The sequence below is a fragment of the Cibotium barometz genome, chromosome 3 (genome assembly GCF_041138505.1).
Source record: "Cibotium barometz isolate CiBa-2024 chromosome 3, ASM4113850v1, whole genome shotgun sequence".
Classification (NCBI taxonomy): Eukaryota; Viridiplantae; Streptophyta; class Polypodiopsida; order Cyatheales; family Cibotiaceae; genus Cibotium; species Cibotium barometz.
Window position 1 is genome coordinate 46,967,106 of NC_141048.1, and position 22,941 is coordinate 46,990,046.

The window sequence follows — 22,941 nt, forward strand, 5'->3', positions numbered from 1 at the left end:
TCTACTCAGTCATTGGTGCATTGAACTGCACATTCAGAGGATTGGCACATTTGGGTGAACTGTATTCAGTGGAGTACAGTTGTTTTCAGGGTTCTTGCTATTGGGTTTTTTGATACACAGGTACAACATTGTGCGTAGGCATAATGGCAAATCAACAGCAGAGTGATGTATTCACGTATTTGTCTAAGGAAGACAAATTGGACGGCACGAACTACTCCTTGTGGAGTTTTATGCTGAAAAATGTGCTTGTGGCAAAAGGTTTTTGGGATTTTGTTAGTGGTGATGAACCACGTCCAGGTCCATTGGCTCCAGAGACTCCTCCCCAAGGGGGTGCTCGTGGACGAGGACAACAGGTACAGGCTCCGGGGCAGCCATTGCCTGTTCAAAGAACAAATGCTCAGAAGACATGGGATGCCAGGGATGCACAAGCTTTGTCACTCATTGCATTGTCAGTACAGAGGTCTATTATACCTCGTATTCGTTCAGCTGGCTCTTCACAGAATGCATGGGTGACTTTGGAGCAGATGTATGCTGCTCGTAATGAGGCTAGGATCTCATTTTTGAAAAGAGAGCTGGAAAATCAGAAAATGAATGAAGGAGATGATATGTCTAGCCACTTAAACAAGCTGCAGGATTTGAGAGAGCAACTCATCAATGTGGATGAGATTATTCCTGAGACACAGCTTGTGTCCACCATCTTGCACTCTTTGCCAAGATCTTACTTGGCTTTTCATACCTCTTTGAACCTCAGCATGAGGAATGCTGTTGAACCCCTTAAGTATCAGGAACTTGTTGCTCTCTTGCTACAAGAAGAGCAAATGAGGAAGAATATGAATATGAACACAAGTGCTGAACAAGCATTTACTACAGGTCAAAAGGGGAAAGGAAAAACTCAGCCAAAGAGTTCAAATCAGAATTCAGGTGATGGTGGTTCATCTCAGGATACCAAGAAAGGTGATGGACAGCCCAAGAAGAAGGGCAAATGTCATTACTGTAAGAAGCCAGGTCACTACATCACAGAATGTAGAAAGAGGATTGCCAAAGAGAAGGCAAAGGAAGCTGGGATGTCTGTAAATGATGCCTCTAAAGCTCCTCCAGAGACTGCTTCTTTTGTTGAGGACAGGGATTACTGTTTCTATACATGCAACTATGATGCCTCTTGGTCTTCACAGGCACTCAGTATGACAGAGCATGCATGTACTTGGTATTTTGATAGTGGTGCCTCAAAGCATATCACATCTCGCAGGGATTTGTTTTCTCATGTTGGCCCTACCCCTGTTGGCAAAACTGTTCAATGTGCCAACAATGCTTCATATCCAGTTCGTGGCATTGGGGAGATTCAGCTCACAGCCATTGATGGCTCCATTCTCCGCCTTACAGATGCCTTATATGTACCAGGGATAAAGAAGAATTTGTTGTCCATTTCTTCTTTAGCACATTGTGGTATGCAAGTCCACTTTGATGATGATAAATGCATGGTCAGAGACAAAGCTAATGCTTTGACCTTGATGCTTACTGGTACATTATGTCATGGACTTTATCAGTTGGATGCATTTCAGCCAATGGCTCAGTCTGCTTATAATGCATTCACTCTTACTCCAGCTATGGTTGATGCGGAGTTATGGCATGCTCGCATGGGGCATGTAAATTTTGGTAGTCTTATGCTTATGCAGCGACATAACATGTTTACAGATCTACCTCTCATGGAGAAGCCTCCAGATCACATTTGTGAAGGATGTATTTTGGGAAAAATGCATAGGTTTTCCTTCCCACGTGATCAGGCTCTACGAGCAACTGCAAAGTTGCAGCTTATACACAGTGATCTTTGTGGTCCCATGCAGACGAAGTCATTAGGTGGTTGCTTCTATTTTGCAACATTTATTGATGACTTCTCTTGTATATGCTGGGTCTATCCTTTGACACAGAAATCACAGGGGTATGATGCATTTTTGGCCTTTGTAGCACTTGCTGAGACAGAGTCAGGATGCAAGGTTAAGACTCTCCGTTCTGACCGAGGGGGGGAATATATGTCACACATGTTGAATTCCTTTCTTGAGAGTAGAGGTATAAAACATCAGTATACTACTCCTTATACTCCACAGCAGAATGGGGTTGCAGAAAGGAAGAATCGGTCACTCATGGAGATGGCCAGATGTATGCTAAAGGCAAAGAGGCTACCACATATCTTTTGGGTGGAAGCTGTCATGTGTGCTTGTCATATTTTGAATCGATGTCCCACAAAGGCATTGGTTTCCATTACTCCATTTGAGGCTTGGCATGGCCGCAAGCCTTCAGTATCACATTTTCGTATCTTTGGGTGTCTTGCATATGCACACATACCCAAAGAGTTGAGGAGGAAGTTGGATGATAAAGCCACAAAATGCATTTTTGTTGGGTATAGCCGTGAGAGCAAGGGCTACCGGTTATATGACCCACTATCCAGGAAGATATTCACTAGTCGGGATGTGATTTTTGATGAAAAATCAGAAATATCCATGGCTGGTTATGATGCAAATCAGGCTGAAAATGATGTGTTTGAAGGTCTACTACCTATGGAGTTTCATTCCACAGTTGGTGATCCAACTCATGAGGGTACAGGACAGCCAGCAAATAATGAAGGTGGTGCAGAAATTCAGCAACAAATTGAGCCAGAAGCTGAACCAAATATGGGGCAGCAGGCACCACAGGTCAGACACATACCTAGATGGTATTTGAGGACATTACAGGACAGCCATTTAGAGGGTCCTCTTGCTGGTCGTACTCGTAGGGAGACACGGACCAATGAGCATGCACACATCATGGATTTGAATCTGGTTATGGCAGCCAGTTTACAGGATGATGATGAGCCTGATTCATTTGTGGATGCACGAGATAATGTGCATTGGAACAAAGCCATGCAGGATGAGCTTGATTCTATTAAAAGGAATCAAACATGGGATTTGGTTGATCTGCCCAAAGGCAAGAAAGAAATTGGTACTAAATGGGTCTATAAGTTGAAAAGACATGCAGATGGATCCATTGACAGGTACAAAGCCCGTCTAGTTGCAAAGGACTATGCACAGAAGAAGGGCATTGATTATGAGGAGACATTTGCTCCTACATCCCGTATGTCGACACTTAGGTGTGTCATTGCATTGGCTGCACATCGTGGTTGGGTTGTTCACCAGTTGGACATAAAGACTGCATTCCTACATGGGGACCTCGAGGAGGAAGTTTATGTATATCAGCCCATGGGTTTTGCAGAACATGGTCATGAGGGGAAAGTATGCAGGCTGAAAAAGGCCTTGTATGGTTTGAAACAAGCTCCACGAGCTTGGTATGCAAAAATAGATGCTTTCCTACTCACACAAGGTTTTGTGAACAGTCCATCAAAAGCCACCTTGTATGTAAAGAAAGAAGAGACAGATCTGCTGGTCATCAGTCTTTATGTAGATGATCTCTTGCTCATGGGATCAAATGATGACAAAATTGCAGCTTTTAAAGAGATACTGCAACAGACATTTGACATGTCTGACTTGGGGCTTGTACACTACTATTTGGGCATACAGTTTGTGCAGGATAACAGAGGCATTGGGTTGTTGCAATCACGCTATGTTGCTAAACTTCTGGAGAAGTTTAAATTTCAGGATTGCAAGCCTATTAGTACTCCTATGGAGCCTGGGATGAAACTGTCACTACAAGATGACAGTGTTTCCTTTGATGCCACTACATATGCTCAGGCTGTTGGGTGCCTCATTTACTTGTGTAATACAAGGCCAGATATTCAGTATGCAGTCTCTCAGTTGAGCAGATTCATGCACAGCCCGCGGTTGTCACATTGGCAAGCTGTGAAGCGTGTATTCCGTTATTTGCAGGGTACCTTGTCTCTTGGATTGCTTTATCCTGAGGGGGGTGACATGCAGTTATACGCTTACAGTGATTCAGATTGGGCTGGTGATTTTGATACCAGACATTCCACTAGTGGAAATTGTTTCTTTCTTGGCTCTTCATGCATTTCTTGGCTAAGCAAGAAACAGACCACAGTGGCCACTTCGTCTTGTGAGGCAGAGTACAGAGCAGCCTACACTACTACTGTTGAGTGTGTTTGGCTGCGTCGTCTCATGACTGATATGGATATTTCAGTGGAGGAGCCTACACCTATCTATACTGATAGTCAGAGTGCCATTGCTGTGGCCAGGAATCCTGTGTTTCATGCTCGCACGAAACACATTGAGATTCACTATCATTTTGTTCGGGAGAGACTCCAGGCAGGAGATATCAGTCTGATCTACTGTCCTACAGATCAGAATGTGGCAGACATCTTCACCAAGGCATTACCACGTCCGAAATTCGAAGCATTCCGCACTGCTTTGAATTTGTTTCCTTTTGGTGGATGATGTACAGTGATCACATATCACTCCAGGGGGGTTTGTTGGGTTTTATGCTGTGTATGCACCCAGAGGAGTGCTAGTGATCATCAGTAGATTACTGGGACACTTTTTACTTCAGTTAGTGGAGGTTTTTTCCCCCAGTTTAGCTTAGTTTCACTTATAAGCAGTTTATAAGTGTTTTGGTCCACCCGGCACATTTTATGGCCGGACATATAAACACATCTCTTTAGGTCACTTATTATGTGGCTATTGTACTTCACATTTTATCATCTGAATATACAAGCAGTCGTGTTCTCTCTCTGTTGCTCTCCACGCCTGTGTTTGCAGCATCTTCAAACCCTAACCCTAACAGTGCATAGGCCTTCATCTTGGTCTTTCAGAGATCTTGTGTTTGGCTTATCTACAGTCCAAAGTCATTCTCTTCAAAGATAATAAAGCAAATACTCCTAGCAATAGGAGGGGGCCCTTCAGTGGGTAATTTGGGACCCAATAAGGTGTACAGATCTCTCTCTCTCTCTCTCTAATCTCTTAAAGTTTGAAGTACTAAAAGTGGATTGCTAAAGACTCACGAAACTCAAGATAAAGAAGGCAGTGTGAGACTTTGTGTGACAGGATCCTTCACTCCGTTGCAAGTTACATTGGTATCAGATTCAACTTGTCCACACACACCGCATCCTAGCGTGAGAGAATCCTTGGATAGTCAAACTTCGCTCCGGCACGACCACCGACTTCAGTAACATGTCTACAAAGGAGAGTACACATCAGCAGGAAGACGTCTCCCCCGAAGGAGACCTTGCTCTTCCGCCTACTATTGATACCATAGCTCTACTTTGAGCACAGAACCAGCTTCTTATGGAGCGTCTCCAACTCTTGGAGGCCACAAAAGCAAAACCCACTCCAGTAGTTACCCCCGACTTCATCACCCTCTTCTTTCAGATGGAACAGCAAAGACAAGAGGATGAAGCCAGATAGACGGGACTATGAGGAAGCCCAATGCAAGATCAACAAAGACCGGCATCAGGTTGAACTCACCGCTCGGGAGCACCAACGAGAGCTCGATCAAGAGTGCATGTTACTCGAACACCAAAGGAAAAAGGAGGCCATATATCTGAAGTATCAGCGACTCTCTTCAGTTTCCCCACCCATAGGTGCCACCAGCCAGAACCCCGCGACATCGACTACCATCATCCGAACTCAACAGAACTTTAGTGAGTATGATGGTAAGTGTGAACATTTCGCAGTTAATCAATTTATTCATCAATTTAATGCTCATTTTCCTTTAGCTAGGATCACAGATCCTCAGGATAGAGTCCACGTAGCAGCTCCCCATCTTACGGGTGAGGTAGTCACTTGGTAGCAGCATTGGTCTAGTCTTCATATAGACCCGACCATAGGTGTCCCAGCTTTTCACTGGGATACTATTGTCCATGACCTAAAGACCAGATTTCTCCCTCCCTAGTATTTGACCAACCTGGCAGATGAGTTCTATGGACTCAGACAGAACGGGTCACCCGTGCTTCAGTTTTCCCGTAAGATAATTACTTTAGCACAACAGCTAGGTTATCTGAGCAGACCAAGATGAATCAATTCATTCGTGGATTAGATCCTTACATCCGGTTCACAGTTTGTAACTTTGAACCCAGCACATATGACCGAGCTTTGACTCTAGCTCAAAATGAAAAAATGAAGATGAACGGAGGCAAGCCTAAGCAATTGCAATCTAGTACCAAACCCCAGCAACAACAATCTGCTTCGCAGCCGAGAAAAGGTAATGCATCTTCTAAAGATGCTAAGAAGGACGGCAGTACTAGCTCTAGTTCAAGAGGTAAGAAGGACAAGGAATCCAAGCCTAAGAAAACCCCTCAGGAAAAGGCTAAAGCAGGCATCACTGGAGGTTATCTTCCTCCAAAGGAGCAAAGGAAGTACCAATCAGAGAACAGATGTTTTGTCTATCATACCATTGAGCATGGTAAGAAGGATTGCCAGAAATGGCAAACAGAGCAAGCCTCCAAAGCACCTTCTTCCACACTTGCCACAGCATCTCCTGCTCCTCCAGCCCCGCCTACTACCACAAACGCAGTTCAGCTTTTACCTTCTATGCATCCTATGCCATCCGTGGTATTTGATGCTAAGCAGGAGGGTGAGAGCGATGCTACACAGAAAAGCCTCATCCGAGCTTATGGCTCTGCCAAGGGCCGCCAGTTTGTAGTCCTATTTGACATGGGCAATTCTAAGAACGCCATCTCTCCCAAGTTGGCTACCAAAATGAGTTGTACATTAGTGCCATATCATTTGGATGTGGACAGTTTCACACTTAGTATCCGCACCCACATATCTCAAAGGGCACAGCAGCTTGCCTTTGTGGTTCAAAAGGCCTCATTCTGACGAGATTTCATTGTCTCGCCTCTTTTGGGATGTAACATGATCTTAGGAATCCAATGGTTTTGTAACTATTTGGTCCTCCTAGCTCTATTTCACATAATGAAACCATGCCCGGACACCAGACAGATGGAAGAAGACATGGGGACAAGGTCCATGAGGTTTGATTAAGAAAAAGCACCATTCTTGGTCAAAAAGTAAGAAAAAGTAAAAAGTCAAACAAGTTTGACCACGAACCAAGGCACCATTGGAAAGAGGAGACTGAGCCGGACCAAAAAGCTAAAAGCCGCTTTTTCAAAAAGCACCTCCAAGGCCAAAAAAGCAAGGCCCTGAAGCTAGAAAAGCAAAACAAGAACTTTTGACCAAATGTTGAGTAATATTTTATTAATAAAAGTAAAAAGAGCAAAAGCAAAGGCAAAAAGGAAAAAGCAAAGCATAAAAAGGCAAAGCAAAAAAAAGCATGGACAAGCTTTTGGCAAAAAGTAGAGCCCTTTTCAAGTATAAAAAGGCTTGAACCTCTCTTGTAGCAACATGAAGGAGATCGTAGAGTGTGTGTGGGCATCACTATGATCATGGAGAGCTTCTTCTTCGCCATCAAAACCTTCTCCAACTTGCTTTTCAGATGTCCAGTCAACCCTAGACTTGTATGTGTTGGAAGGTTGGCGATTTCGAGCTTGTGATCTATTATGGCTAGAGCGTGCCTTGGATTATCCCATAAGTGGAAGCATGGGAAGTTGAAGCGCCATATATAGGGTGTGGTGGCACCTCGTCATAGTCATCTCCTCCGGCCGGTGTTTTGGGAGGCAGCTCACCAGGAGATGGGAGCCCGGTGGAGGGATGCTACAGTGCCCGTTGGGGGTGTTCGTGGAGCTCGATGGTGATGCGTCTCCTACGTGCGTTAGTCTTCCGTTGCGCATTCTGACATGGTATCAGAGCCCGGGAGGGTGTGGTCCTGGGCGGCTCAGGCGTGTGTGGTCCTGGGCGACCCCCTCGCGCCTCGGTGGCTTGCGGAGCTCGAATCGAGGGAGGGTGTTGGAAGGTCTTGTGATCTATGGCTAGAGCGTGCCTTGGATTATCCCATAAGTGAAAGCATGGGAAGTTGAAGCGCCATATATAGGGTGTGGTGGCACCTTGTCATAGTCATCTCCTCCGGCCGGTGTTTTGGGAGGCAGCTCACCGGGAGATGGGAGCCCGGTGGAGGGATGCTGCAGTGCCCGTTGGGGGTGTTCGTGGAGCTCGATGGTGATGCGTCTCCTACGTGCGTTAGTCTTCCGCTGTGCATGCTGACAGTATGGGCATATGCATGGGCGATACGGACATATACGGAGCTATACGGACATGTACGAGTAGAAATTTCAAAAACCCTACAAGTTTCAAAAATCCTAAAATTGCTCCAAAAACCCTAAAAACTACTTTTTGGAGGTTTTTATCGCCCAAAAACCATTAAAACAGATTTTATATCAGTTTTCTTGCCAGAAAGATCTTTTCCATGGTTTTCCTTCATCGACAAGATTGTAGGAGTTGTGGAGATTACTCATGGAAACTAGGACTACTTGGACATGGAACATAGAGCTTGGACATGAACATGGAGTTTGGACATGGAACATAGAGCTTGGATTTTGAACTTGGATCTAGATTTGGATTTGGAACTAGAACTTGGATTTGGACTTGGATTTGTTTTTGGACTGGGATCTAGATTCACTGGACTTGGATCTGCTACTAGCCCGGTGAGAGATACTTGTGGGTCATCCACGTGGTGTGCTCGGCATCAGAGATCTTGTGCCTAGACATCGACATCGACTTGGATATCTTACATTGGCATATTTGTTTGTTTTGTATTCATTGATTATATTGATCCTGGCCAGCGTGCTCGTGGATTGTTCCTAAATAAATTCCTGAAGTGGGGCGGGGCATGTAGTATGCAAGATCCCTATTCTCTTCTCTCTCTCCCCTCTCTCTATATCTTTACCTCTTGGACACATGGTTGAGTCTGTCACTGCATGCCCCGCTGGGCTTACAGGTTTCGTCGGTATGAGCCTATTCCCAATTGGGGATAGGACACTTTTACTATCTATAAAGGTTTTCTTGAGCCCGTCATGATTCGTGGGGATAGAAGCATTCTTGGCATCCCGTTGATTTCTCATCTCCAAGCTCGACGAGCTATCCACAAGGAGCGGAATGAGCATTGATTTATGTTCGTGCTCAGACAGTCTCTACCTCATCGATAGCGGCCATCTCGTCTTCATCCCCAGTCCCACAATTAGCAGACCTCCTATCTAGACATCAGGACATTATGCTTAGGGACGATCTTCCACCCAGTCTCCCCCCATCCCGTTCTGAGGACCATCATATCGATTTGGTCCCTAGATCAGAACATCCTAGCAAATTCCCTATCGTCTTTCCAAGACTTTAGAGGGTGAGCTAGAAAAGCAATTATCTAAGCTCCTCCGAGCCAGATTCGTTTGGCCATCTTCCTCACCATTCGCTGCACCCATCCTATTTGTCAAAAATAAGGACAAGTATGCACGTCTTTGTGTAGACTACAGGGCATTAAACAAACTCACCATTAAGAATAAGTTTCCTATGCCAAGGATTGAGTACATTTTGGAGCGTTTAGACGGTGCAAAATTTTTCACTAAGATCAACCTCAAGAGTGGTTACTATTAGGTCCGCATTTTCGAAGCTGACATTCCAAAAACAACTTTCCGAACAGAGCGTGGTCACTACAAGTTCGTAGTCATGCCTTTTGGACTTACCAATGCACCCACAACCTTCAATAAAATGATGTCTAGGATTTTCTCAATCCTCATTGGTAAGTGTGTTTTCATATTTCATGATGACATACTTATATTCTCAGCCACTATAGTGCAGCATGAGAAGAATGTGGAGAAAGTCTTGCAACTTTTGTGAGCTAATGGGCTCTACATAAACACTAAAAAGTCTATCTTCGGCATTACAGAGGTTCAATACTTGGGCTATATTATGGGTTCCGCTGGGATTCGATTGGACCCCTCAAAGGTTCAAGAGATATTGGATTAGGATATCCCTCAGACCGCCCAGGAGATCCGTTCTTTCGTAGGTCTTTGCCAAGCCTACAGCACTCATGTTCACCAATTTTCCAACCTTGCAACACCTCTCACCAACTTGCTCAAAGGGGTAAAGACTCGTAGACAGAAGTCATAGTTACAGGCAAGGCACTTGATGCATTCTGTGCACTCTAGAAAGCAGCCTCAGAAGCGCCTGTTTTGAAGTTAGCGTCTTGGAATAAACCTTTTGAGATCATTACCGATGCTAGCAATGTAGCCATAGGTGCAATTCTTCAAGAGGACAATAGACCCATGGCCTACTACAGTAGAAAGTTGGATGTCGCCGAAAAGAATTATTCGGTTTATGACAAAGAGACAGACCACCAAGCACTTAAGTGGCTTCAAACCATGCCAAGTGCCTAGTGGAGTGATCGGCAAGCCAGATGGAGTCAGATCTTCCAACAATTTGGCAGAATGATGGAGTACATCCCTGGTAAGCATAACCCAGTCGCAGACGCTCTAAGTCGAAAGGCCATGCAGGAGTCTACCATTCTCGAAATCACTGGGAAAGACTTAGATAGCATGAAAGATCGGTATATCGACTCCCCTAAGTTTAGTACTCAATACAGTTTGGCTCCCACATCTGAGCCTAGCCATTACTCAGTTCAGAACGGTTGGTTGTTCTACAAGAATCGTCTCTGTGTCATTCCGGAAAAGCGAGCAACTCTTCTCCATGATGCCCATGACTCCTTAGTTGGAGAACATCGAGATATCAACAGTACCCTCGAGAAATTAGAACAGTCCTTTTATTGGCCAAAAATGAGGCGTGATGTTTATTCACATGTTCAAGCCTGTAAGATTTGTCAAAAAGTGAAGATTCCACATACAAAAAAGGCTGGGTTACTGCAACCTTTGCCTATTCCCAACAGACCTTTCATCGACATTTCTATGGACTTTGTAGGGCCTCTACCAGCATCCACCGGATCTCATAACACTCAGTGTTTTACCGTTGTGGATCGCTTCAGTAATTTGATGAGAATGGTGTCTTAGTTGGAGAACATCGAGATATCAACAGTACCCTCAAGAAATTAGAACAGTCCTTTTATTGGCCAAAAATGAGGCATGATGTTTATTCACATGTTCAAGCCTGTAAGATTTATCAAAAAGCGAAGATTCCACATACAAAAAAGGCTGGGTTACTGCAACCTTTGCCTATTCCCGACGGACCTTTCATCGACATTTCTATGGACTTTGTAGGGCCTCTACCAGCATCCATCGGATCTCATAACACTCAGTGTTTTACCGTTGTGGATCGCTTCAGTAATTTGATGAGAATGGTGTCTCCATCTCTTGAGGCTAACAAAACGACGGAAGCATTTTCCAAAATCATTGAGTCAGTTAAAGACCGCTTGACCAAAGCCCAGGAAGCTTATAGCAAACAGGCAAATAAGTTAAGACAAGATGTCCACTTCAAGGAAGGAGATTGGATCTATTTGCGCATCATAAAACTGAGATTGAAACAAGTGGGCAAACCCTGTCCCAAGCTTTCTTTCCGTGGTTTTGGACCCTTTCCTATAGTTAAAAAGATAAGTGATGTCTCCATGAAGTTGAAGTTGCCTAACAATTGAACGATGCATAATGTTTTCCATGTTTCTTGGCTAAAACCATATGTTGAACCAGAAGTGTTTGATGTTTCAGATGAACAGCAACCAGATGTGGTAGACAAATCAGAAGTCATTGAGCCTGAGCAGATCCTTCTTCATCGTTGGAAGTATGGTTCCGGTCGAAGACTCCGTCAGTTCTACACAAAGTTTCGAGATCGAGGTACCCACGAAGCCATTTGGCTAGACAAGGAGCTCTTTCATAGTAGCGACACGTTTCAAAAAACGCGTTTCAAAAATGCGTTTGAAACGTTTTGGAAACGTTTCAAACCTTTCCCAGAAGTTTGAAACGCGTTTCAAACTTTCCCATCTTGGCATGTGAAAAATCAATACCATATATGATATTTATATGCCAGAATATATGGGATCATTGATAGCATTGATAAAATGATAATATGTTGAATATATGCATGCTTGTATGATGTATCAGGATTTAGTAATCAGTATGTACTATCATCTATGCATAATGGGCCCATGGCCCATGGGATAGCAAATGCCAAATATGCCAAGGCAGTCATCCATGTTCAAACTTCAAACTCAAAGTTTCAAACTTCAATCCTAGATAAAAACAATGCAAGAAAGAAATGAGCCATGGTGTATGCTGAATATGTACAAACTACAAAGTTCAAATGCCAAACTTTAACTTCAAAGGTTGCAGGCTGCAGCCTGCAGGTTTCAATCATGATTCATGAATCAACAATCATAGATAATACTAAATAGACAAATCACATGACACAGAGTCTCAATGGTAAATGCTCATCATAAGTAAGCTCAAGAGTCAATAGTAAATAGTCAAACACAATCCATGTCACATGTGACACACAGTACATAGTACAAAATAAAGTAGAAAATAGAATCAGGAGTCATCCTCCTCAGACGGAGACGACGACTCCTCCTCATGGTCATCTCCATCCTCTGATGTCTCTGACTCTGTGCCGGAAGAAGACTCTGCCTCAGCTCCATAAATCTCAGGTTCTGTAGCCGTAGCACTCGTAGAAACTCCATCTCTAGATGCATGCACTCGTGTGATACGAGCTGGTGCCATCAACTCCTCGTAAAGCATAGCATAGATGTCACGCTCCTCCTGAGGAATATCCGGTACATCCTTCACCAACTCTATGTCAATCTTGTCGACATTCACTTGGCGCGGCTCGATTGGATTGCCTTGTTGCTCAATTAGACGGAGGTTGCAATGACAATAAACCAACCGTTCTAATTGAGCACTGCTCAATTTGTTCCTCTTCTTTGTGTGGAAGAGAGCCCATGTGCTCCAGTTCCTCTCACAAGGCCCAGAGCTGCAATCTTGTGAGAGGACTCGCAATGCAAGGCGTTTCTGTCATAGAAAGGACATAAAACTTTGTAAGTAGTCATGATAAAGCACTAACCTCCCATTGCATCATGATTCATGGCTATTATTGATGTAACATTTGAATACTAAACACTTACCAGTAATGGAGTACCAATCCCATATTTCTCCCACCATGAGACTGGCTGTAGCTGTGTCTCTCTTAGTAGTGCGGTGGGTCTTCCAAACACACGGCTCCCATTGCGATATACCAAGAGCTCATCCTCCAATTTTCTCAAGAGATTAATATCACCTCCTGGATGTACTGTTGCCACCCTTCTTCCAACTCCTCGTTGTTGAACTGCTCCTCATTACGCCATAGAGGATGCAGTATATGGGCAACCGAATGGATTGGTCTATGAAACCAATTCCATCTACGGTTCCAAACCTCCCTGATGTCCTGGACCCTATTCATAGACCAAGTCACGAATAACGATTCACCAACAACCAAAGCCAAATAAACCCGACAAGTACAAAACTAGAAAGACATGCATATTGCATATTACATACCTCTCTGCTGATAGAACGGTGCACCGATTCAGGGCTTCTCCAATACGGTCCATGAACTCGTAAAGGAGACCAAGAGTGCTGCCCTCCATGTCTGTGATGCGAAGGACACTGTAAAGAGGCTGAGTGGCCTTCACAAGTGCTTTGACATCATCCCACCAACTCTCTCGCATCACAGCACGCACAAATGCCACTGCCTTGGGCTGCTCTCGATCCTCCCATGCCATCCACTCTCGTGACACAACTATGCGGAGTAGCCCTTGCTGGACTCTCACTAGCCTCTCAATCACAATGAACATGTACGCAAACCTGGTCTTTGAGGGCTTGAGCAACTCTAGATCACTATGGGCACGGTACATGTAGAGGACTTTTAGCCTCTTGGTAACAAACCTCACCATGCTCCGAGCTATAGCAAAGATCTCAGAAATCCAAGGGATTTTAGCAACATCCTCTATCATGAGGTCAAGACTATGTGCTGCACAAGGAGTCCACACTATCTCTGGGAACTCATCCTCTAACATTCTGCCCATGGACACACAATTAGAGCCATTGACAGTAATCACCTGCACCACATGCTGAGCACCAATCTCTAACATTGTCTCGCGTATGTGTTGCCATATAAAGGCTCCTGTCACCACCGTCCCTGGAACTGAAGCATCAATGACACGCATAAACATTACGCCCTTGCAGGAGGACACCAAAATGTTATAAACATTCCTTTTCCGCATATCTGTCCAACCATCACATAATATGGTGCATCCATATTTATGCCATGTTGCCTTCAAAGGCTCCATCTCAAGCTGTACAAGATCTTTCTCATCTCTCAAGTGCTTCTTGCGTAAGGAGTCATATTTGGGACCCTCCCACTCATACCCAATGCGGCTAATGGCTCTCATGGTCTTCTTCCATCTTGGAGTGCGCACAATGTGAAATGACAAAGCACATTGAATAAACAACCTTGTCAATTCACGGGTGGCCTCAGCAACTGCTGCTTTCTGAAAACGAGCTTTAATGCTTGCACTCTTCAAAGAAGGCCTAATGGGCAAGGAAGACCTGTGGGCACAAGGAGCAGAGGTAGAACCTACAGCCGTTTGACTCTGCATCTCTTGTTCATCACCCACTCTAGCTCTTTTGGTGACATCCTCCTCCTCTTCCTGCATGTCATCATGGCTGCTTCCAAATCCTTTCATGGCTGCTTCTTGCTCCCTCCTCCATTGTAGAAGAGAGGCTTTGATATCCTGGGGCACTTTATCACAAGCACCAATGCCTTTGCCTTTTAGACCTGAAAAATGAGCCTTTATCTTGTTTGCAGATGTTGGACCGATGCGGGAGCGGAGCAAGCACACACGAGAGAGAAAGAGAGGGAGAAGGAGGAGAGCAGACACGAGAGATGGGGGGTGGAGCTATCCACTGTCTCAACCAAGAGAGAGTGAGCCCCTTATTCACTAACTAAAAGAATAAGGAGATGTGTGTACATAAGTGGGCGGCCGGACACTGGGTGCAGGCACACTGCCTTTACCCAACATTCTCCCACTAAAGGCTATGCGCCGATAAGTGGAGAGAAAAACTAGCCTACAACTAGTATATACAAGAGGTGAGAGAAGACGGCTCTCAACCTACGCCCACTGGCTCACTCCAAGTACGTGCATGCACCTGTATGCGCTCTAGCGACCACTCAGAGTGCGCAACACTGCTAGAGCGTACATGCACCTCATGCAGGTATCTAGTAAGGACCTGCAAAGCTCCACAATGCACAATGCCAGTGTCAGCCACCGAACGGCTAACAACTCCCACTGCAAATGCACCAACCGCATAAGCAAGATCAGGTCTCGAGGCCAAAAGGTCAGACATGAGAGACCCGAAAGCTGACAAAACCTGCACTATCTCAGCCAACCTATCACTGTCAGCAACCTCAGTGCCATATGCATCCTCAGGATCTACCTGTCCATGCATCACAATGTCAGCATCATCTGGAAAAGGCATATAAGACGAGAATGACTGCAAAACCGAAGAATCAGCACCACTGCAATCATTCGGCCACTGTATGGCCTCTCCGATACTGTGCTGTGACTCACTAGCGCAAAGACGCTCTACCTGTCTATACATAGACGTATCATGCACAGCTGACTCTACTTGCTCGACCAATGTCTGAGCGTCCTATGACTCGTCTGACATAAGCATGTCAAAGAACTCTAAGTCACTCATCTCCGTCAAAGGAGGCATCTCCGTCCTAGGAGGAATAATCTACTGTGCCTCACTAGAGCACTCCCGCTCTACATGTCCGCACACAAACATGTCCTGCACAGCTAGATCTCCCTGCTCGACTAACGTGTGAGCATCCTGCTCAATCAATGTCTGAGCATCCTGCAGCGCATCTGCAAAAGAGACACGTCTCGTCTCTCGCTTTCCACATGGCTGCAATATCACAGAGACTACACCGTCTCCAAAATGAGAAACATGCAAAGGGTATACCACGCCACTCCTGGCACCTCTCGCAATAACCAGCGAACCCAAATGCATCTGGAAAGACCGCTCTCTAAGCAGTACCTGACAACCAGTGTCTCTCAACTGTCTCACTGAAATGAGACTCTGTCCTCCCAAATCTGGAACATAGCGCACATGACTAAGTGTGTACAGAACACCACTAGGCAATGACAAGCATATGTCTCCTGCACCTGCGATCTCTCACACTGAGCCATGTAGATGCATACAACCAAGTCTCCCACTAGAAAATGTGCTAAACCACTCACGATGAGACGTGACGTGAAACATAGCATCTGCATCTAGCAACCAACGTGGAGAAAGTGAGCATCCATCAAAGTATGCAGGAGGAACACTAGAGGCAAAGGTGACATCACCGTCACACTGGCGTACTCAGTCACTGTAGCTGCCTCTCTCACCTCTGTCAAAGGAGTCTGTGCATCATGCATACATCTCCGTCTCTGTTGCCTCATACGCCTGAAGCAACGACGCCTAATGTGCCCTGTGTGGCCACAATGCCAACAGCGCATATGATGGGAAGAACGAGAATGATGTGTACGAGACCTCAACGTCTCAACCTCTGGCAACAATGATTGCTCATCTGTATCAGGAACACGGACAACAACATGCTGGACGGAATCCAGAGCCATGTGTGTGCAAGGAAACACTGAACAACAAGACAAGCAACCAATGCGCACAACTGTATGTGGCGGATGCGGAACCCTCGACGCAATCCAAACCACAAGATGCCTGCCAACAAGAATAACCTGCAAACCTCGCAGCAAACCACTGTGCTACTTGCACCAAACTATGCTCAACACTGCAAGTCCAATGGCAATATCAAGGCATCAAAACAAGCTGGCTGTATACACTGCCAAAACCTCTGTGAGCAACGAATGCTCGAGAATACCACAATCTCCCACTCGAGAGCAAGCGTAGCGAAATACACGCTACCAATAAATGGCACAAAGAGGCATCACATAGCTGCAAATTTCGACAAAATTTCGGCAACATAAAGGCAGTAAATGGCCAAAAAACCAAAATAACCAGCCAAGGCAAAAATAGCCCAAAACTAAAGGTGTAAAGCTCTCAAAAGAGCACAACCAAGTCTCAACGCAAAGTATCACTGCGGAGAATCACACTGCATCTGACATAGGTGACCAGACACTATGCATGGGTCCTATGGTGCTCGCGGGATCGCTCCAGTACCTGTATCACCGAAAGGATCCCGGACATGGGTATCCCCCAGCTCAATGAAAACCTCACTCGACCCTCAACAATGGCTGCAATCCAATCAGCTGACTAAATAGTACGTGTCCTCAATGACCATTCATAGGGCTATCCACAATGCCAAAGAGCTATCACAGCTCACAAATGCGTATGGCAAAGCCCAAAACTGTCAGCACACACAATGCCAAGCACGGCAACAAGCAACCAAAGAGGCAAACACTACCAATGTCAAGTGTACCAAGGCATGAGCTGTCAAGGCATATAACTAAGCATATGTCCCACTGAGCATAGAATGCCAAACACAGCAACTTTGACCCAAAGTCTGTCACTGTCAACAATGCATACACTGTGTCTCGGAGCTCAACAGGGCATCCACTGCTCTAAGCCAACACACTGGGCACCAAGAGCATACACGCTGCCAAAACTGCAACCTGTGGACTGGAGAAAACTCCAACAATGGCACCTGTGCTCGTAGGAGACAACAAAGCTATGGTCATGCACGAGAAAAACTCAACTCGCTGTAAGAGGAGCATGCATAAAGACCACAAATAACTCCACCTGCAAGCCTGCAACACGCTCAAAAGCGAGACCCACAATAGGCATACATCTCTACCAGTAATCGTGTCCTGTCAACCTGCCAGAAAATGCGCAATACGGCCACGCTACACAACCTGTAGCTCAAAGACAAGACCTGGCGAGATACCTGCAACCTGTCAATGCTCATAAAAGAGCACACAAAACCTGTCTCACGCAATCGGCATACATGTCCTGCAAATCATTGCTCTAAGCATACATATCCTGTGCGAAGAGCATCATCGCTCATGCATGAGCGGAATCCAAAGCTCACCACATTTCACGTACATGAGCACTAGAGCAAATCAGCCCCAAAGCTGCAAAACATAGTACCAGGAACCTGTGAAAAACGTCAAAATTGGAGATCCGAAATGCACACAGCTGCTGCAGAAAATTTTGTGATCAGAATAAGGTCAAATGAACACCACCATTGCGTTCAGAACCTGCCAAAACCCCAAAAAAGACTCTTGGGTTGCGCAGATCTGAGTTCGTATGAGGGATTTATGGCCAAAAAAGTGATTTTCAGACCAAAAAATGCACCTGCGGAAATCTGTTTCTGCAATCCTCCTCTCAAATTAGCACTTACAAATGATGAGCCATCTTGTCACCATGCACTACAGTGCAGAGTGCATGTGACATTCTCTCTTGCTTAGCTTGGCGGCAGGTTCATGGCTTTCAAGTAGTCCACCAATAACTGTGGGTACTCTTGAAAGAGCTCATAGTTGCTATGAAACGCGTTTCAAACTTTAGCAGACCCGTTTCAAACGTTTCAAACGTCTAGGAGTTTGAAACGCGTTTCAAACTTGGCTTTTTATTTTTTAATGTTATTTAAGACGGGTCATATCAGTCGATTCAGTCGCTTTCCAGAGAGCAAAAAAAACACGCCGTGCATAGTACAGAGGAGAAAGTTGACTGTCCTTCCCCACGCTTGCCTTCGTTCGTGTGATTTCTCCGCCACCCGCCCCCTCGGGACCTGTGCACCGTGCTAGCAATGCAACAGTGTACAGTAGTAGAACCCTTTAGGATTTGATATTTATCGTATGCCGTGACCCCATTGTAATCCTCCAAGATATGTCAGACACGAGCTATGTAGGTCATTCCTCAGCCTTAGAGAGTCAGCCAATCAGTCAGTCAAAGTCCCTTAACCCACTTGGAGAGAATCATTCATGCATATAGATATCATAGAAGCCTTAGGGTTTGCATCAGGACATGTTTGCATTTTGCATAGCATTCATCCCATGTGCATTTAGACCTCCTAGATCATTGCAAAAGCCTCAGATTATTATCCAGTATTTTTTCCCATATTTTCTATTATTTATCTGGCATTTTTCCACATTATTATCACCATTATTTATTTAATGCAGCACATAAAGCAATCGGCCAGCTTTCAGACAGCCGACCTACTCATGAAGTGCATATAAATAGCATCACTTGCATATCATTCGTATCATTCAGCCATAAGTCTTCAAGCGCTTCATCCTTTAGCACAAGAAGCATTAACGGTTGGACCATTCAGCATAGCATCAACAAAACGCAGCATCAATCAGCATTCAGCCCATATAGCACCTTGCATTTTCAGCATCTACACAGTTTTCAGCATGCATACACTCATCCTTTCGCTACAGCCCTACCGGTAAAGGTAAAACACATTCATACATTCATTTTCAGCATTCATTCACAGCCTAGAACCAATCCCAATCAGCCTCTCAGCCTCAGATTTGCAGCCTTCCTACATTCCATTGGAAGAGTGCATAGGCTTGAGATCGGTCATCATTGGTGCTTCTATAGCCGTGTACAGTTCAGCCCAACTCTTGGTCTTTCAGAGATCTTGTGTTTGGCTTATCTACAGTCCAAAGTCGTTCTGGGACCCAATAAGGTCTACAGATCTATCTCTCTCTCTAATCTCTTAAAGTTTGAAGTACTAACAATGAATTGCTAAAGACTCGAGAAACTCAGGATAAAGAAGGCGGTGTGAGACTTGTGTGACACAATCCTTCATTACGCATAATTCCGCTGCATGTTACAAGTTATTTCCCAATCTAAACAAAAACTAAAGTGTGCTCTTGACCAGTCTACTCACAAAGCTTCAAATCATTAACTCCATCATGCATAGCATAGTCTACATGCTATGGCATTCCCACTCATGTTATTAATGCCCAAGAGTAGGTGTCGCTTCAACATGTGTAGTAGACAAATCTAAATATAATAACCATCAAGCTGAACTTCTATCACTCCTCCAGAAATGAAGGGTGAGCTAAGCCGTGATCAAGGCTAGCACTATAGAGAGCGCACACACACCACAATAGTAGCTGGATGGGCAAGTGCACCAGTTTGGATAGAAAGAATTAATATAAACAAACTGGTTGCAACTGGGACAAAGTTCAAAAGAAATATGCATGTTTAACGGATGGAGAGTTCAGGTTGATTCCCAAAATTAACAAAAACAAAGTGTAATCTTGACTCCATGAGAGTCTACTACCAAGTTTCCATTTCCAATCATCAGCTCCATAATGCATAGCACAGACTACGTGCTATGACATCCCCACTCATGTCATCAACGCCCAAGATTAGATGCAAGTTCATGCATAAAGATATGTCACCATAGTAGAGAAATAGTCATGGATAAAACTTCAAAATATCATAACTCTCCTCTTGGCTTCCGGGTTGGAAACAACATCTAGCATTGAGTAAGGATAACTATGTTAGGATATCATTACTCTACGTTATGATGCCATTGGTCTACATTAGAATGTCTTTAATTCTGAGTTAAGATACCATTATTCTATGCGTCAATCACCATTACATATCCATAAGCCCCCAAAAACACATGATTTTCACCTTCTTGCAAGCGAGAATTGGATGATGCACCATAGGTTGGCCAGCCAGGGGGAATAGAGGTTTTGCAAGGTTGAGCGAAAGTGGGCGAAATCTAGTACCTGTACAAGACAAGCATACATACATCAGATATAAGCATGCATCCATAAGACATGAAAGCATGATAAACTGCATATGTACATGAGCATGCATGATAGAATGTGACCTCATGCATGATCAAATGTGACCATACCTTTGGTAGGACCTCCAACCATGATGACAGCCACATTAACCTCATTATGATTTGCCATGTCAACCAGCCTGCTGCCAGAAACAACGAGAAAAATGTTAATCGAGGAAGCAAGATTTGCAGTAAATTCAGGATCAATCAAGGTGTTCAATTGCAAGCAAGTGCTTGCTTTGCTGAAAACTTAAGAGAAAAGCTCAACTGAGCGCAGCTGCTTTTATACTTCCACTCACTCAGCGTTTGGATCTTGCAGTGAGTGAGCTGCTATGATTAAGTATGTGCACCCAGTTCAATGATGGGTGCCCAACTGGTCAATTAAGGGAGCCCAATAAAAATCTAAGGCCAATTCTGGGCGCCCGATCCAGATCCAGTATGAAAGGAGACGGCTCTTTCAGACGGGATGAGGGTATCGAAAACAAGAATGTTCTCATGGGTGAACAGCTCTCTTGTGATGTGGGCTCGCGTGGCATGGCGGGTAGTTAATTGGTCTCTCTCAGTCCCGTGGAGAGAACGTGTTGTTTGCTTGAATCCCAGAACCCCTTTACATTAAACTAAGCCAAAATGCCTTTAAACCCATACTACATGTACATTAAACTAAGCCAAAATGCCTTTAAACCCATAGCACATGTACATTAAACTAAGCCAAAATGCCTTTAAACCCATAGCACATGTACACCCCCCCCACACACACAGTGGGAACGTGACTATGCATGCCTTCACAAACATTAAAAAAGGGGAATAACTTGAGTCGCCCATAAGTATGAGGTTCTATGTCCTACTCAACTTTTAGTTTGGCCCAACTCACACGAGGGCGGTCCGAAACTTGATGTGATAGTTGTGTAGTAGAATTTCACTAAAGAAAATGCCACGTCATGGAAGGCCTCCATTGAAAAAGGCCCAGCCTTTAGAGGCTACACAACTATGAAAAAGTGGAGCTTTTCTTGGAGGGAAACGCTTTGGTAGGCTAGACGAACCCAGTTGATTTAGAGGTTGCATCTGCCATGTCTTAACACTTCAACCAAAAATGCTCGAAGCACAAAAGCACTTTTCCAGCGCCCTCATCTAAATCGGTCTTTATTTATCTACCCGATTGGAAGCAAGTGGCTCACAAACTTGGGCTCCTTGCACAACTAGCTTGGCTTGTTTGTGGCTATCGGCCATGAGACGTTTCCCTTTTCATACCGTAACATTTAATTTGCTATTGCTAACTCAATTTTTAGTTATTTATTATATACCTTATGGAGGAGGTTGGTCACAAACTTGGGCCAAGTTACACAACTTGCTCAGTTGGAGAATGTAATGAAAATGGACAATGAGCTTCATTTCACTTTTCTTTTCAATTACCTAGTGTTAAAAGACCCTTGGAATCCATAATCTCCTCTTCTATGCCAAGTCAATCATAGACTTTGCTCAACTCTATGAACCTCGACTATAGAAATCAAGTTGTGCCTCACCCCTTTCTCTCATGACAAAGGCCTCTCATGAATGTTAGCTATTTCATCATAACATGTAAGTAAACATTATCACAAGTATGCACAACACCTTGAGGTCAATTAAATGTGAGCCTCCTTATGGCATGGCAAAGTTGCAAGACAAAGCAACAATGCAAGAAGATGAAGAACCATAACTTAAATGACTTAAACTCTTCAACTAAAGACCAAGGGACATGTTTAAGAGAAAGCTTGCATAAATTTCTTAAACTAACAACACAAGGATAATGGCTTATAAAGCCTAAAACTTTGTGAAACATTAAAGAGAAAAGAAGCTATTTATGCAGCATACATGGGCATACCTTTGAGCTCATCGTTACCATACTTCATTCTACCGTTGAGCATTTCATATTGTTTTGCTTTTACCACAAAAGTCTTAGTAATTCATAAAAATGATCTCCTAACGCCATCCAATTGAGAAATCAATCATCACTTCAATATGATTAATTATGCAAGACCGCAGACACAATTGGTTTAAGATGATGTTTTAAGTATAAAAATCAAGATTGGTGCTTACTTATTTTTTGTTCCTCCCTATATCATAAGTGTATCAAGTTTTTATGCAATTGAAAAAAAAACTCCTTGCTTAATTCAAAAGGTGTGAAGTATGCTTAATTTATATATTTAAGAGATGTGAATATATGATTGTAAAACTTGTCACTAGAAGTTAAATAGTCATGATGCAAGAAAGGCTACAAAAATGGTAGTTTACTATAATGAAGGGACAACATAGATTCATAGTTCAAAGGAAAGTTTGACTTGTCATAAGCCTTTGGAAAAAGTTTGAGTATAGATACTATCTAATCTGGAAGACTTAG

At 44.2% G+C, this 22,941-nt stretch overlaps 1 protein-coding gene across 10 annotated transcripts in view; it reads right to left on the reverse strand.

The window, feature by feature from the left end:
* The window catches only part of LOC147640153 (uncharacterized), a 99,388-nt gene extending 78,235 nt beyond the window's left edge, over nucleotides 1–21,153 (reverse strand). For 2 of the 10 annotated variants that reach the window (XM_086777918.1, XM_086777904.1), the window contains exons 1-3: nucleotides 20,867–21,153; nucleotides 20,640–20,707; nucleotides 20,411–20,508 (exon numbers count right to left, since the gene is read on the reverse strand). In XM_086777918.1, coding sequence (XP_086634044.1) covers nucleotides 20,411–20,508; nucleotides 20,640–20,697 — 156 coding nt within the window. In that variant the 5' untranslated portion in view covers nucleotides 20,698–20,707; nucleotides 20,867–21,153. Of the gene's footprint in view, nucleotides 1–20,410; nucleotides 20,509–20,639; nucleotides 20,711–20,805 lie in introns of all 10 variants that reach the window. The other 8 variants (XM_086777910.1, XM_086777896.1, XM_086777892.1 and 5 more) reach the window with 8 other exon arrangements.
* Between the last annotated feature and the right edge of the window lie 1,788 nt (nucleotides 21,154–22,941).